Below are 13019 nucleotides of genomic sequence, written 5' to 3'. Positions count from 1 at the left end.
CCAGCGATTTAGCCTTCGCAACCCTAGCCATCGATCGATTTCGGCACGGAGACATTGCGAGCGGGGCAATCTTATCGGAGTCGAGAGAGAGACGGGGAAGATCCTCGTGGTCAGCACCAGAGTCTCGCTGGAGGTTTGCCGGCTGGGGTTCCGACTGCAGAATGTCGACAGAGTTTGGAAGTTCGCCGGCTGGGGTTCCGCTTGCAGGAATATCGATAGAGCTCGGAAGTTTGAGTCTCACTGTGTTCGAATACTCTGATACAGGCGAACTGGGTTGCGTGCGATGTTTGGTTGCGGGAGCAGGTGACAGAAGCTCTGTGTTTGTTCGCGAATGCTTGGCCACCAGGTTTGGGGACAGATCGCGGATGAGTGGTTGCACAGGAGATGCCTGTCGTGTCCCGACGAGCTGCTGGACATGCTCGAAATGGCGGACGGGATCGGAAACGAAATCGGAATAAACTCCCACGCAGGACATTGGGCGTGCGAGCAGATCTGAACGGGATTTGGCGTGCTTGAGCGGAGGGGGTTCGCGCCACCGGAGCGGAAGCTCGAGCGGAGGGTCGTCGTCAACTACGGTGGGGGAATGACGGGACGGATGGCGTTTGCGAGGAGCGGACAAGGAGAGCGAAGAAGAATAATATCTCGGTATGGTTGCCGACGGCATTCTCATCTTCCTTATTGCCCGAAGGTTTTCGCCAATCCGATCAAGGTTTCTGTCTACCCGATCGAGTGATTCCTTCGATGAGCTTGGTAGAAGGCAATCCGGCTTCGAGCATCGTCGACAGCCCACCTTCCTTGGCGTCGATCGTTGTCGACCGCCAATCTTGTTTTGCGGCTTCGATCGTCGTCGACAGCCGACCTTCTTCCGCAGTCCGCCGACCTTCTTCCGCAGTCTATCGATCTTCACAAGCTCCAAGCTCTGATACCAACTGATGTAGTGGATCGTTGGAAGATGCGACCTGCAAGAAGGATTAGGGTTTCCCAATCCAGGGAAGAAGAAGAAGAAAGCTTCTAAAGCTTCAAAGACTAAAATATATCATTCAATATCTTTTCTTCTATAAGACCTCCTACTTATAAGACCAAAAGAGCATTCTAGAAAGAAATGACAACAAACTAGATAAGGTACTCCTAAGGAACCATTCTAGCTTAAAATGCACCGCATCAGAATAGTTAATTTTTGATGTATTTATAATTCATAATTGAATTCGTTCTTTTCTGAATTTCAAAATTGCTAATTTAGATTGTTTCTTGACATATCATATCATCTTATCCACTTGTAGTCGTCACCTATTGCCACCAGTTGCCTCATCACCATTCACGATCCTCTTTAACATATCCTAATAATATTATCATTTTCAAGTATAACATTGTTGCGTCCTAGAATATTTGCGGCGGTAGAGAGTGATATAATTTAGGGTTTACTTTGTACTAAGATTCAATACATAAAGAGATAATAGATTATGATTATAGCGTTTATAAGAGACACCATAATTTTTACGTTGAAACCCCTGAAAAGGAGAACAAACACGGGGCCTGACCCAACCACGATTCAAAGACGCAACAAACATATTAATATTGTAATCATGTTAATTTATTAGAGAGTTATTCGCTCTTGAATCTTATTCAATCATAGACCAAGATAGCTAAGGCCTGTTGATTAACATATGATTTATCATATGAATTGTTCAATCTCAATAAATTCATCATTCTTGATATTACTTATTAGATGCACATAAAAACAATATGGTTAAAGTTGGGCTACAAATAGAATCGCTATGATAGGCCATAAGTCATTGTCGTCGTCACACCCCTCAGGCTACTGCCACCCTCACAGGTTGTGCACCATTGGTTGGCACCAGCACTAAGACTAGCCATCGGCACATCATCGTTGACATCTACCAATCAAAATAATTAAAAAATATTTTAAATATGATATATTTATTTTAAAACATGTTTTTTACACTGTATTTTTTTTAGCAAAATAAATAAGATATTATAATAATTTTAATTGAATGATAGTACTAATGTGTATAAATCTATATAAAACTATTGAAAATTTTATCTCATCAAATAAGGAGTTTTAGAACTTTCCTTAAGAACCTATTGCCAAAATCAAATATTTTTTAATCGGGTTGATCGGGCCGGTGCTTAGGTGAAGACCCGACCCACGACCAAACCCAAACCCAAATGGACAGCTCTCTCGCTGCAAGGAGAGAGAAATAAAACTCTTTCCTCGCTCCACCGCCGAGAAAAGGGCAACGGGATTTTGCAGAGGTCAAAGGGTCGCGGAGGATTCAGCTATGGCTCCGGCGGAGGATTCAGCTATGTCTCGGCAGGCGGCGAAGCTGATGCGATCTCTTGCTCACAGGATTTCCCCGCAGCAGAACTCGGCGTCCTCATCGCTTTCCTCTTTGCTATCGCAGTCTCGCCACTTCGGATCGACGCCTCAACCCGCTGTGTTTGTTGACAAGAACACGCGTGTAATTTGCCAGGGGATTACCGGAAAGAACGGCACGTTTCACACCGAGCAGGCCATCGAGTACGGAACCAAAATGGTGAGATCTCTCAATTATGATGCGTTCCTTTCTACTTTTTCACAAAGAAAGGAGTAGGGATTCATAAAAAAGATTTTTTTTTTTTAACTGACAGTATATTATAGAGTTGGACATGTCTGCTTGAATGTTTTCCAGAAGATCAGGTTCAGCGCAATGTAATTTTATAGTTGTGTAAGTAGGGCACTGAATTTTGTTATAAGATATTTATCGATCTGTTTAAATGATGAAACTTTGATTCAGCAAAGATACTATCTTCATTACTGATTTTTCACCTCCTCGTTTGTTTATTTATATACAATTTTTGATTGTATAACCTGCTATGGAAATCTTAGGTTAGTTTGGCTTGGAGGAGGAGAAATGTGCCAACTTGCTGGATAAATTATACCTCTTTGTTCTATGTTGTTGCTAAATATTAACTATTATGATGCCATCACATATCATATTGGCAATTTTCCAATTGTTTTTATCACTAGATTTACCTATGGGATAGCCATGATTTTGTTATACCTCTGATTTCTGCCTTTGATCTCTGATCAGTTCATACCTGCCTAGTGAGGCAGTTTGACTTGCTTGGGGGTAAGATGTTCAACATCCAAAATAGCCCATCGGATAACCTGTGTACATACTGTTACCAGTCATGAAGCTTCTAGCTGTGAAAATTTAATGGAGCTTTTCACGTTTGCATGGAACAGGTTGGTGGTGTGACGCCAAAAAAAGGGGGAACCGAACACTTAGGGCTTCCTGTCTTCAACTCAGTCGCAGAGGCGAAGGCTGAAACTAAGGCCAATGCATCAGTTATTTATGTTCCACCTCCGTTTGCTGCAGCAGCTATTTTAGAAGCAATGGAGGCTGAACTGGACCTTGTAGTGTGCATTACTGAGGGAATTCCTCAGCATGATATGGTTAGTGCTCTTCTTTATTAAATCATGGACCAATGATCTTCTCTGAAATCTTTATGTGCGGCATTGTGACTACTCCCGAATTGAATTTTCATCCTAGAGTTTGTTATGAAAAAGGATTCATGTAGCCGACCCCACGTAGTCGGACAAAGGCTTGATGTTGTTGTAGTTTGTTTTGAAGAATCTATTTCATATGATTTCTATTTTATTAATGCAAGTGATGAAAAATATACCATCTTCAAATGCTTCAATTATTGTATATACTGCTTGGTGAGATTATCTGCCATTGGGCTTTAGCCAGAAATCTTAGGCAAATTTTAAGGTTTTGATTGGTGAAAACTTTAAATATTTTGTCAAGTGCCATGCACTTAGAATCCCTTGAATAAAACAAAAGCCATACTACTAAAAAAAACAAGCAATGGTTCTCATGTTTTCACAGTCCAACTTGTTTACACTGTTATTTGTTGGGTCTTTGCTCTTCATCATCATTAGCTTTATGGCTACTTTTTGTGATCATTTGCTAAATGCTGAGAATGAAGTTATTCCTTGCTACTAGAGGAAACCTATTTATACTGCTTCCACAATCATTTCTATTAATTCATTATATTAGAAAACTTATGTTTATAAATTTTGTCTGTTCCTTATGGAATTGAAATTGACAAAAATATGGAAGGCTTTGAGCTTCTTTAGGCAGACATCAGCAATGTCTATTACATGGATGGTTCCTTTGTATAAACACATTTTCTTTGTAAAAATAGTTTAAGGAGCTTGATATGATGATAACAAAAATGTCACATGGGTGTACTTTTTGCTAGTGAAGTCCATTCTTCCACATGATAATTGTTGGTGACACATGTTACTAGTTATTAGTTCAAAAAAAAAAAAAAAGTGGGCTTAGCTTGATTATTCCAAGCATTATAGATACTGAGTTAAGCTTGAGCATGTTGTTTAACGTTTTACTCAGCACACTTTAAAGTTTTGTAAAAATTTAGAGGAGTTTCACTTATTGGGCTTAATAAAAATCTAAAAAGAGGGAATGTTATGCAAAACTTCAAAGTGTATTAGATGCTAAGAACCTATAATATTTGCCTGTATGATGGATGCTTGTGTCTTATTTTGGTCATATAGGAGGATATGGAGAAGACAATGACTAAAAAGATATTTTGGTTAAAGACAAAAAAAGAAAATGTTCGAACATTTTATTTGAGCTAAGATATGGAAACTTAGGTAAGTTTTTGAGGAAAAGTGAGCAAGTCTTCTAGAAATCCTAGTTGTAGGAGAAAGAAGAAGATGGGAGTAGAGATATTAGTTTTGATACATTTCGTAAATTTTGGGGCAGTCGTAAGGGTATCACCGACCCCTTAGTTTTGGGGCGTGAGATGGACAACATTGGAAAGATGTCTTGTACCTTAGGACAGTGGTAAAAGTGTACCTTGGTTGCCTTCACTTGACTTGAGAAGGCAGACGTTGAGCCCTTTTCCTTGCTATGCAGCCAGCAACATATTTAGTGTCTGCACTCTAAAAGTCCTTGTTCATGGCTTCCACTAATATGGAACAATCTTAATGCTCTTTGACTTCAAATATATACTACACTGACATGCATGACACATATGTACACTTTCACTTAAATCTGGTTGTTTGTTGTGTGCCAAACTTTTCAATGTGGATTGATGAGGATCATACTGCCGTAACTCTCACAGCATATGCGGATCTGTTCTATGCTATCTTGGCGATTTGTGTTGGGTAATTTTTGGAAGGCTAAAAATAATTATACTGGGCATGCTTTTGTTTTCAGCTTTTCTTGCTAGTGTGTTTTTTTTGCTTGGCATCATAGGCATCTTATTTAGAAAAATGAATGACTTTTTTTGTCATTTTAGACCATGCGATACATAACATTCACAAAGCATGTCTGTATGCCTGCATTCTCATGTTCCCACGGTTTCAGATTTCCCATTTTACGAATTTATGCTTATGTAAGAGTCCTTGTTCATTTCTATACATCAGAGTAAATTTTCATATACACAAATTTGTTATGATGGAGCAATTTAAACCTAGGGTTCATAGCATGCTCCATACTTTCATTTTCTTTGAACCTTGCACTTAAATTTGGATTCAATACTTGCCATTTTCTTCCTCATTTAATTTTGGTTGGACAAGGGCTGAATATCTTCACTGTTGGCTTGTTAGTTTCGGTATTGGACTGTAAATAATCAATAGTTTTTTACTTCTCATAGAGGAGGGCATACTTGGAGCAATGATTAGAATTCCCCATCATTACCTAGAGCTGCACGAAGTGCTAAAATCACAAAAATAACCTCTATGCAAAGATAAGGCTGCATTGACCCCTCAAATATTGTATTGATGGGAGCCTAATGTACTGTACTTGCCCTTCTACTTCTCTTAACTGTTGTATAGGGGTAATTTTCTTATAATTTTGTCTCAATTGTTTGGTATTGTTATTTTTAGTGTAAAATTTTTATTTGAGCATCAATTATATTTTGATATTTTTCATATGGTTCAACATTTCTGTTGTTCTTCTTGCCACAGAACAAGCTACATATTCAAGAATTTGCTATGCAACACTTGAAAATACTATCTAGTAGTCATTCATAATGCAGTGACATGCGTAGGAACTTCTTTCTCAAGGCCATCTTTATTTTTCTTTTTTTGATTGGGGAATACTAATTAACCTATACTATTTGTAAGAGAAACCCTAACTCTTCTTTTTCATAAGATGCTTGCTTGCTTGCTTGATTTTATTATGGTGCTCTAGTTTTTTTCCATAGAAAATTCAAGATACTTGTGTATGATATTGATTAAGACATAATTTTAAGTAATGTTTCTTCAGTCATTATAATGTTAATTCCTGCTAGTCTATTTGTGATACTTTTTGGCTGGTTTCAAGAAATGCATGGCACTATGATGTCAATCAGTTAATTACTTAATTCCTTGATGAAATAACTTTTCTGGTACGATTGTAAGATTGGAAAAGGTCTACTTGTAATTCCAAAGTGTAGGAATGTACAATTTCATGATCTTATTTTTTATCACCTCATTTTAGGATTTAAGGATTCCGTGTTAATTGTACCTAAACTGTATTATTCTTCTATTAATGTTTTCTAATGAGACTTTGTTAAGGTAGGTTCGAGTGAAAGCTGCTCTAAACAAGCAATCAAAAACTCGACTTATTGGACCAAACTGTCCTGGTATTATCAAACCTGGAGAATGTAAGATTGGAATCATGCCTGGTTATATCCATAAGCCAGGACGTATTGGAATCGTTTCACGATCGGGTACTTTGACCTATGAAGCGGTATGAATGGAATAAATTCTTGCAGCTTTAGATTTATGGAATATGAGTGTAACTCTTATAACCTATCAGGTTTTTCAAACAACTGCTGTTGGCTTGGGACAATCAACCTGTGTTGGCATTGGCGGTGATCCCTTCAATGGAACGAATTTTGTCGATTGTATTAAAAGATTTTTACCAGATCCTCAGACCGAAGGTAAGCTATTTGACGCTATAGAAAAATTATATCATTTGCTGCACCTTCTTTTTTTAAAAGCTAAATCATAACTTTTTATCTTTAATGGTGGATGATAGCCTTTTCATTATTTGATACTTTTGTTAGGCTACTGTTGGAATTTTACATTGAGTGCAATTTTTTATATGGAATTTTGCTTTGTACGCAGAAAATTTTGTGCTCGTCTTTTCTACTCCATTCCAATTTATAATAATGGTGCAAATCGACATTCTTACGTTTGATTTTACTTTTGTTGATCCTATGCTAGTAGTTTCCTTGATTTTTAAAATTACTTATAATCTCTACAATAACGGGTCTCAAAATGTTTTGAGCAATTCTTTCCTCTAGGCTTTTGGTTTATGTACCGGTTTTCTTCAGTTCGGTTGCTTGTTTTGGGATTCGTTTAGTCTTTATTTGTTGCTGTTTTGATCTTTATTTTGGCTGTGAATTTATTTAGACACAATTTTGATGGGGCTACTTTTTTACTTAACCTTTGCTGGACTTCTTTATGCTTGTTGATATTGAATTCCTTTAGGATTTGCTGGTTCCTTCTTGCCTGAGTGAATTGCAGCATTGCCCGTGTGACTAGTAATTTTTGCATTTGGTAGCTTAGGTTGTGACTACTGATTCTATTTCTGTACTTGACTGTGTCGATATTGCGGTTTGTATTGTAGCTGCTATTATCTGATGCTACCCTGGCTGCAATCTCTTTGTAGATTTCAACAATTTCTTATGGTTTTGACTTTGGAGACAGCTACCTTATTCTTTTTTTATTATTTGAAAAGGGTTTCTATGATTATAAATAAGGGATAACTGAGATATTTAAAGATAGTTTTTTAATAATAATTTTCGTCTTTGTGCGTTGGTTCTAGTTGCATGCAAATCCTTATAGTGTGGTGCAAATGGTGCCTACCAAATTCTGGGAGAAGCCATCTCATTGTACCAACGTGAGGTTTGGATTAACATTGAAAGATTTCTTTCATTGATATTTTGTGTTCTTCATTTAGTTTTGTCTTTTTGTATGATTGGATTTCGTCAAACTCTTGCAATTTGGATTTTTAACCGTGGTGTGATTTCTGAGTGACTTGTTGTGTTATTAATCTCGAATTTCTATGCTAATTTTTTATTTGGGCCATCCATTAAATTGTCATTTATTGCAAATTTTGTGTATTTCTAACTTTCAACATAAGAGATGAGTAATTGTGTAAATTAATAGCCTCTAAACTATGCTATGTGAATTTTCATTGCTTATGCTTGATTTTTGTTTATTATATCATCATATGTTCTTATTAGGCAATTAGTGGTGGGGCCAAAAAATTTCCTTTGCCCTTGCATTTTTCTTGTGACAAAAATAATAGTATCTTTATCATATTAGTACTTCTCATGTATTTCCCTTTAGTTATACAATGTATCATTGATATTTTTTTCATGATTCACTGTGGAGTAAATATTTGATATGGAAAATGGCAAAATGCTATGTTATAGTTTATGGTTGATGGTGCTTATTTTCATGAATTTTATTTGTTCTGTTTTAAGGTATTGTTCTTATTGGAGAAATTGGAGGAACTGCCGAAGAAGATGCCGCGGCTTTGATAAAGGTCAGCTATTATGGAATACCATATGATGGCTTGAATATGGATCAAATTTATGTGTCTTTATTCAGGGATTGTTGCTTCTGATCCTGGTTCTCTTTGGTTTTGTTTGGGATGGCTTTATTACTGCTTCTTAAAGTAACTTTTTAGTACAAAAATTAAATTTTTTATACTAGAAAACTTCTTTAAGAAGCATTAAGAATATCATCCTATAGAGCTACTCTTTCAATATTTGTAACCCTTGCATCATCTTGCAAGAATCTCTCTTTGGCTTTGTTACTATAATTGCTTTAAGAAGGTTACTAAAATAGTTGAGAATACTATTCTTTCAATACAAGAATTATCATCATAGACCAAAAAGAAGCTTCTGTTAATTCAAAAGTATGATAAAGCAATTATAGTAACATCAAAACTTAGAATGTCAATACACTTTTCTTAACTCTCACATCTTACATTTCTATAAATTTTAACCTTTGCATCATCATGCCTTCCTATTTCATCCTATAGAGCTTTGCAAAACCTCATCTGAATTAGATGATTTCATTAAACCATTGTAGTAATCAAATTTTGCGGGATAGTTTGTTTCTCCTGAAAATATGTTTATAACTATGGCCAGTGACAACATTAAGCAATGTTTCTCCTGAAGTTTATTTTTCTCAATCATTATGTCCTTTCTAACTTCATGATTTTGTGTGCTTCCTCTTCGTTGTTATCAATAATATCAATTTTGAGACTTATTTTGTTGTCAAGTGAAAGTTCTGCCATTGTTTGTTCAGTTCATCCTCCTTGATTGCCTAGCACAGTCAGTTCTTTATGTTTTGCGGCTTCTTCTTATCTTTTCTTTTCATGGCTCTGGCTGTCTGTTTGTTTTCTTCTATTTTGAGTGATCTTCTTTAATATTTTTAAAGCTTTAAGTAATTGTTTGTATGGAGATCTTACGAGGCATATTGAAGAATAATTAGTCTTTTTGTCCTCTTAAATACATTCTTGAGGGGACTGTTCGGTTTCAGAAAAAACAAACACAGATTTATCTATCAACTCATTCCATTGTTTTAGCTAAGCCGAGCTCATTTAATTCTCTTTTCATTTAATTATAGTTTTTGTCTGAATGTGAATGATTTTTTGTTGGCTAGGGAAAATTATTGCTTTACTTCCGGCTTTTGTAATGCCAGTGCTTCCTTGTTCCTTCCTGAACTGTTTGTATTTGTGTTTTCCTTCCTAATTAAACAGGAAAGCAAGACGGAAAAACCTGTTGTTGCATTCATTGCCGGGCTTACTGCACCTCCAGGACGAAGAATGGGCCATGCCGGAGGTTTGTGAACTGATAAGTTGATTTTGTCATCTTGTACTTTGTCTTTTGCTTATCCTGCAAGTCTTAGGCTCCGTTTGGGACGGCTTACTTCTTGCTTTCTAAAAAAACTTTTTAATATAAAAATTTCTTATAGTTGAAATTTTTGTATTAGAAAACCATTTTAAAATGCAGTATGAAAGCCATCTCAAATGAAGCCTTAATAAAAAAAAAGTAACAAGGATAAAAGAAAGCCTTTCATTTTTGTTTATTGAGAAAAGAATTATTCTCCAGTCGTGATGGTAAAAAAGCTAGTTATATGATAACATTTATACGATCTTATAAATTTTCTAAGGTTTTTATTTTGGTACAACAAACTTCTTACAACTTAAGTCCATGGAATATCATGTTCCTTGAATTTTGGAAGACATACGAGTGCCCCTTTGAAATGTGTGCTAGGATGATAAGATTCATGGATGCTTAAGTGATATATTGTGGGGGTGCAACCCAGGAAGTGATGCGGTGTCTAGCCTCAGGTGAGAAATTATTCTGTGCGGACGCCAGACGGAACTCTACGTTTGGAGGCGAATTAGGTGCAGCCATTTCAGCGGTATCGAGCCACTGTACTGAATAATACTGAGCCGCAATACCAAACGAAGGGGTGATGTGACGCATTCTGGTTGGTCTCCGGATGACGTTCAACATCCACACAGAATAATTTTTCCCCTTAGATAGCCTTGTATGGCATGAAATTTTTTCCTTTAAATCCTTCTACAATTATGCAAATTATGAAATGTATGCACCCCTTAAATTTCGTATATAGTATATACTCTTTCACTCCCCTCATTTGAATTATTGGTTCCACCATTGGAGGGGGACAAAGTACATTCAACAGTAGTCGCCATTTAGGAATCTGAAGGTTACAAATCTCAAATACAAATTTTGCAAGTTTGACTACCATTAAAATTAATTTATTCCTGGATAAAAATATGATGTTTCCTATCCCAATTTTGTTTCTACTTTGTGACTCTTAACTGTTTGTAAAACCTGTCGTAGACTTGTTATGGATAAAATATTTTTTTTAAAAAAATATTATAAAAAATATGACATCAACTTTTTAATAGCTACAACATTCTAGTAGATTTGATCATACATAAAACTATCCCAAGTAGGAGGAATTATTCTGTGCGGACTGCAAACTGTCTGGAGATGAATGAGAGCACGCCACGTCACCCGTTACACAGCAAAAAAGTGATGTGGTGCGCTTTGATTCGTCTCCAGGCGCCGTCCGATATCCGCACAGAATAATTAATCCTCAAGTAGATGCTAAAGTTGCTTTCTGCACCACACTCAACTATTCATCATGTATTTGCTTGATTTCTTGCAGCTATTGTGTCTGGTGGGAAGGGCACTGCCCAGGACAAGATCAAAACTCTCAGAGAAGCAGGAGTAACAGTAGTTGAATCCCCAGCCAAGATAGGTGCAGCCATGCTTGACATTTTCAAGCAGCGTGGTCTTGCAGATTAAGAGGCATTTCCCAGTTATGAAGTCGCCATGAGATCTTATTTTTGGTCCAACCTGGTAAAAATTAGACCGTTATATTTGTCTTTTCTTAGGCTTTTTCAATGGTTTGAGATTTTCAACCTGCTTGAGAAATAATTAATATTGATACAAACAATCAAAAACTGCTGTCTTTTGGTGCCAGAAGTCACTGATTCTTTTTGACATTTGTAATCCTTTCCATGATTGAATTGATGGGTTCTTAACCCCTCTTTATGTCTTCTGCTTTTGTCAATCTTTATTAGCATATTTGCAGTGAGTTCATCAGTTTCTGAAATGTTTAGTGATTCATTTTGATCTCTTAAATAAAACACTAAGGTTTTGTTTGGAAAAGCTTTGTTATCGCTTTTTAAAGTATTTTTCTAATGCAAATATTTTTAACTCAAAATTTTTTTTTTTTACTAAAAAGTAATAAGAAAGCTGTCCCAAACAAACTGTTGATGAAATTATTTGATTAGCTTTATTTTTTATTTTAAAAAATAATATGGCCTTTTTTTATTGCATTGGCCATTGATCAGCAAATCTACAAAGGTTTTACACCTTTGTTGTTTGATTGATATTAGTGGAAAAAAACAAGCTTTGTTGATATTTTTTATTTATTTTTTGTCTATTTTAATTTATTTTTATGGAGAAAATGAAAAATGAAAATAGAAAAAAAAAATCATTTAATATTATTGCTTCACACATCAATACTGTTAGATAAGGAGGATTTGTGTTCAATGATTAGCTTTGACCAATATCTTTTAATGATGTTAGAGAAGACTTTTTCATCTTAGCTGTAAACATGTAATTTATATAAAATTTTCTTTTTTTTTCTTAGACTTATTCATTTTGACTTTTGATTGAAGATTTTTTCACACATCAATACTGTTAGATAAGGAGGATTTGTGTTCAATGATTAGCTTTGACCAATATCTTTTAATGATGTTAGAGAAGACTTTTTCATCTTAGCTGTAAACATGTAATTTGTATAAAATTTTCTTTTTTTTTCTTAGACTTATTCATTTTGACTTTTGATTGAAGATTTTTTACTTAATTAGAATGATTTTTTTTTTTTTAGTTTTTGAATAAGTATAATATAAAAATTAAAATTTTAATCATTCATTATACTCATCTATAAGTAAATTACTAATTAGGGGTTTAAGTATAATATGTAAATTAATAATTATAAATGAAAGTGATTGGCAATCACATGTACTTGACTTTCTTGCAATTGGAGAGCCTAAAATTAGTCATTATTATTTAAATAACTATAATATAATTTGTTATATTTCATTTTAATAAAAAAATTAGGACTTATTTAGGGTCACTTTTAGTTTTTTTTGTTTTGTTTTTGGTTTTATAAAATGTAAACTATTTTGTAATCTTAAAAATAAATTAAATTAATTTATAAAATTAAAAAAAAAATAATAATGCGTCTTAATATTTTTTAAAATAATTATTATTGTTAATCACCACTGTCAAAAAATAATCCCAAACACGTTGATTAAAATTATTGAATTAATGGTTAAGTATATTTGACAATTGGATGTGTGATTTAGTACATTAAATATATTTATTGGGCAATTTATTCATCTTATTTTGTAAGATAATTTAGCATT

General features: G+C 35.0%; 1 protein-coding gene across 1 annotated transcript; it reads left to right on the top strand.

The window, feature by feature from the left end:
* The first annotated feature begins 2291 nt into the window (after window positions 1–2291).
* Window positions 2292–11665, top strand: LOC110105223 (succinate--CoA ligase [ADP-forming] subunit alpha, mitochondrial). The gene is made up of 7 exons (XM_020834623.2): window positions 2292–2555; window positions 3248–3457; window positions 6597–6767; window positions 6837–6960; window positions 8515–8576; window positions 9801–9882; window positions 11246–11665. The coding sequence occupies exons 1-7, from the start codon at window positions 2301–2303 to the stop codon at window positions 11383–11385; spliced, it is 1044 nt and encodes a 347-aa protein (XP_020690282.2). The 5' UTR covers window positions 2292–2300; the 3' UTR covers window positions 11386–11665.
* Window positions 11666–13019: the final 1354 nt, after the last annotated feature.

The sequence above is a fragment of the Dendrobium catenatum genome, unplaced genomic scaffold, assembly GCF_001605985.2.
Source record: "Dendrobium catenatum unplaced genomic scaffold, ASM160598v2 fragScaff_scaffold_689, whole genome shotgun sequence".
NCBI lineage: Eukaryota > Viridiplantae > Streptophyta > Magnoliopsida > Asparagales > Orchidaceae > Dendrobium > Dendrobium catenatum.
This window is presented reverse-complemented; position numbering and strand designations above follow the sequence as displayed.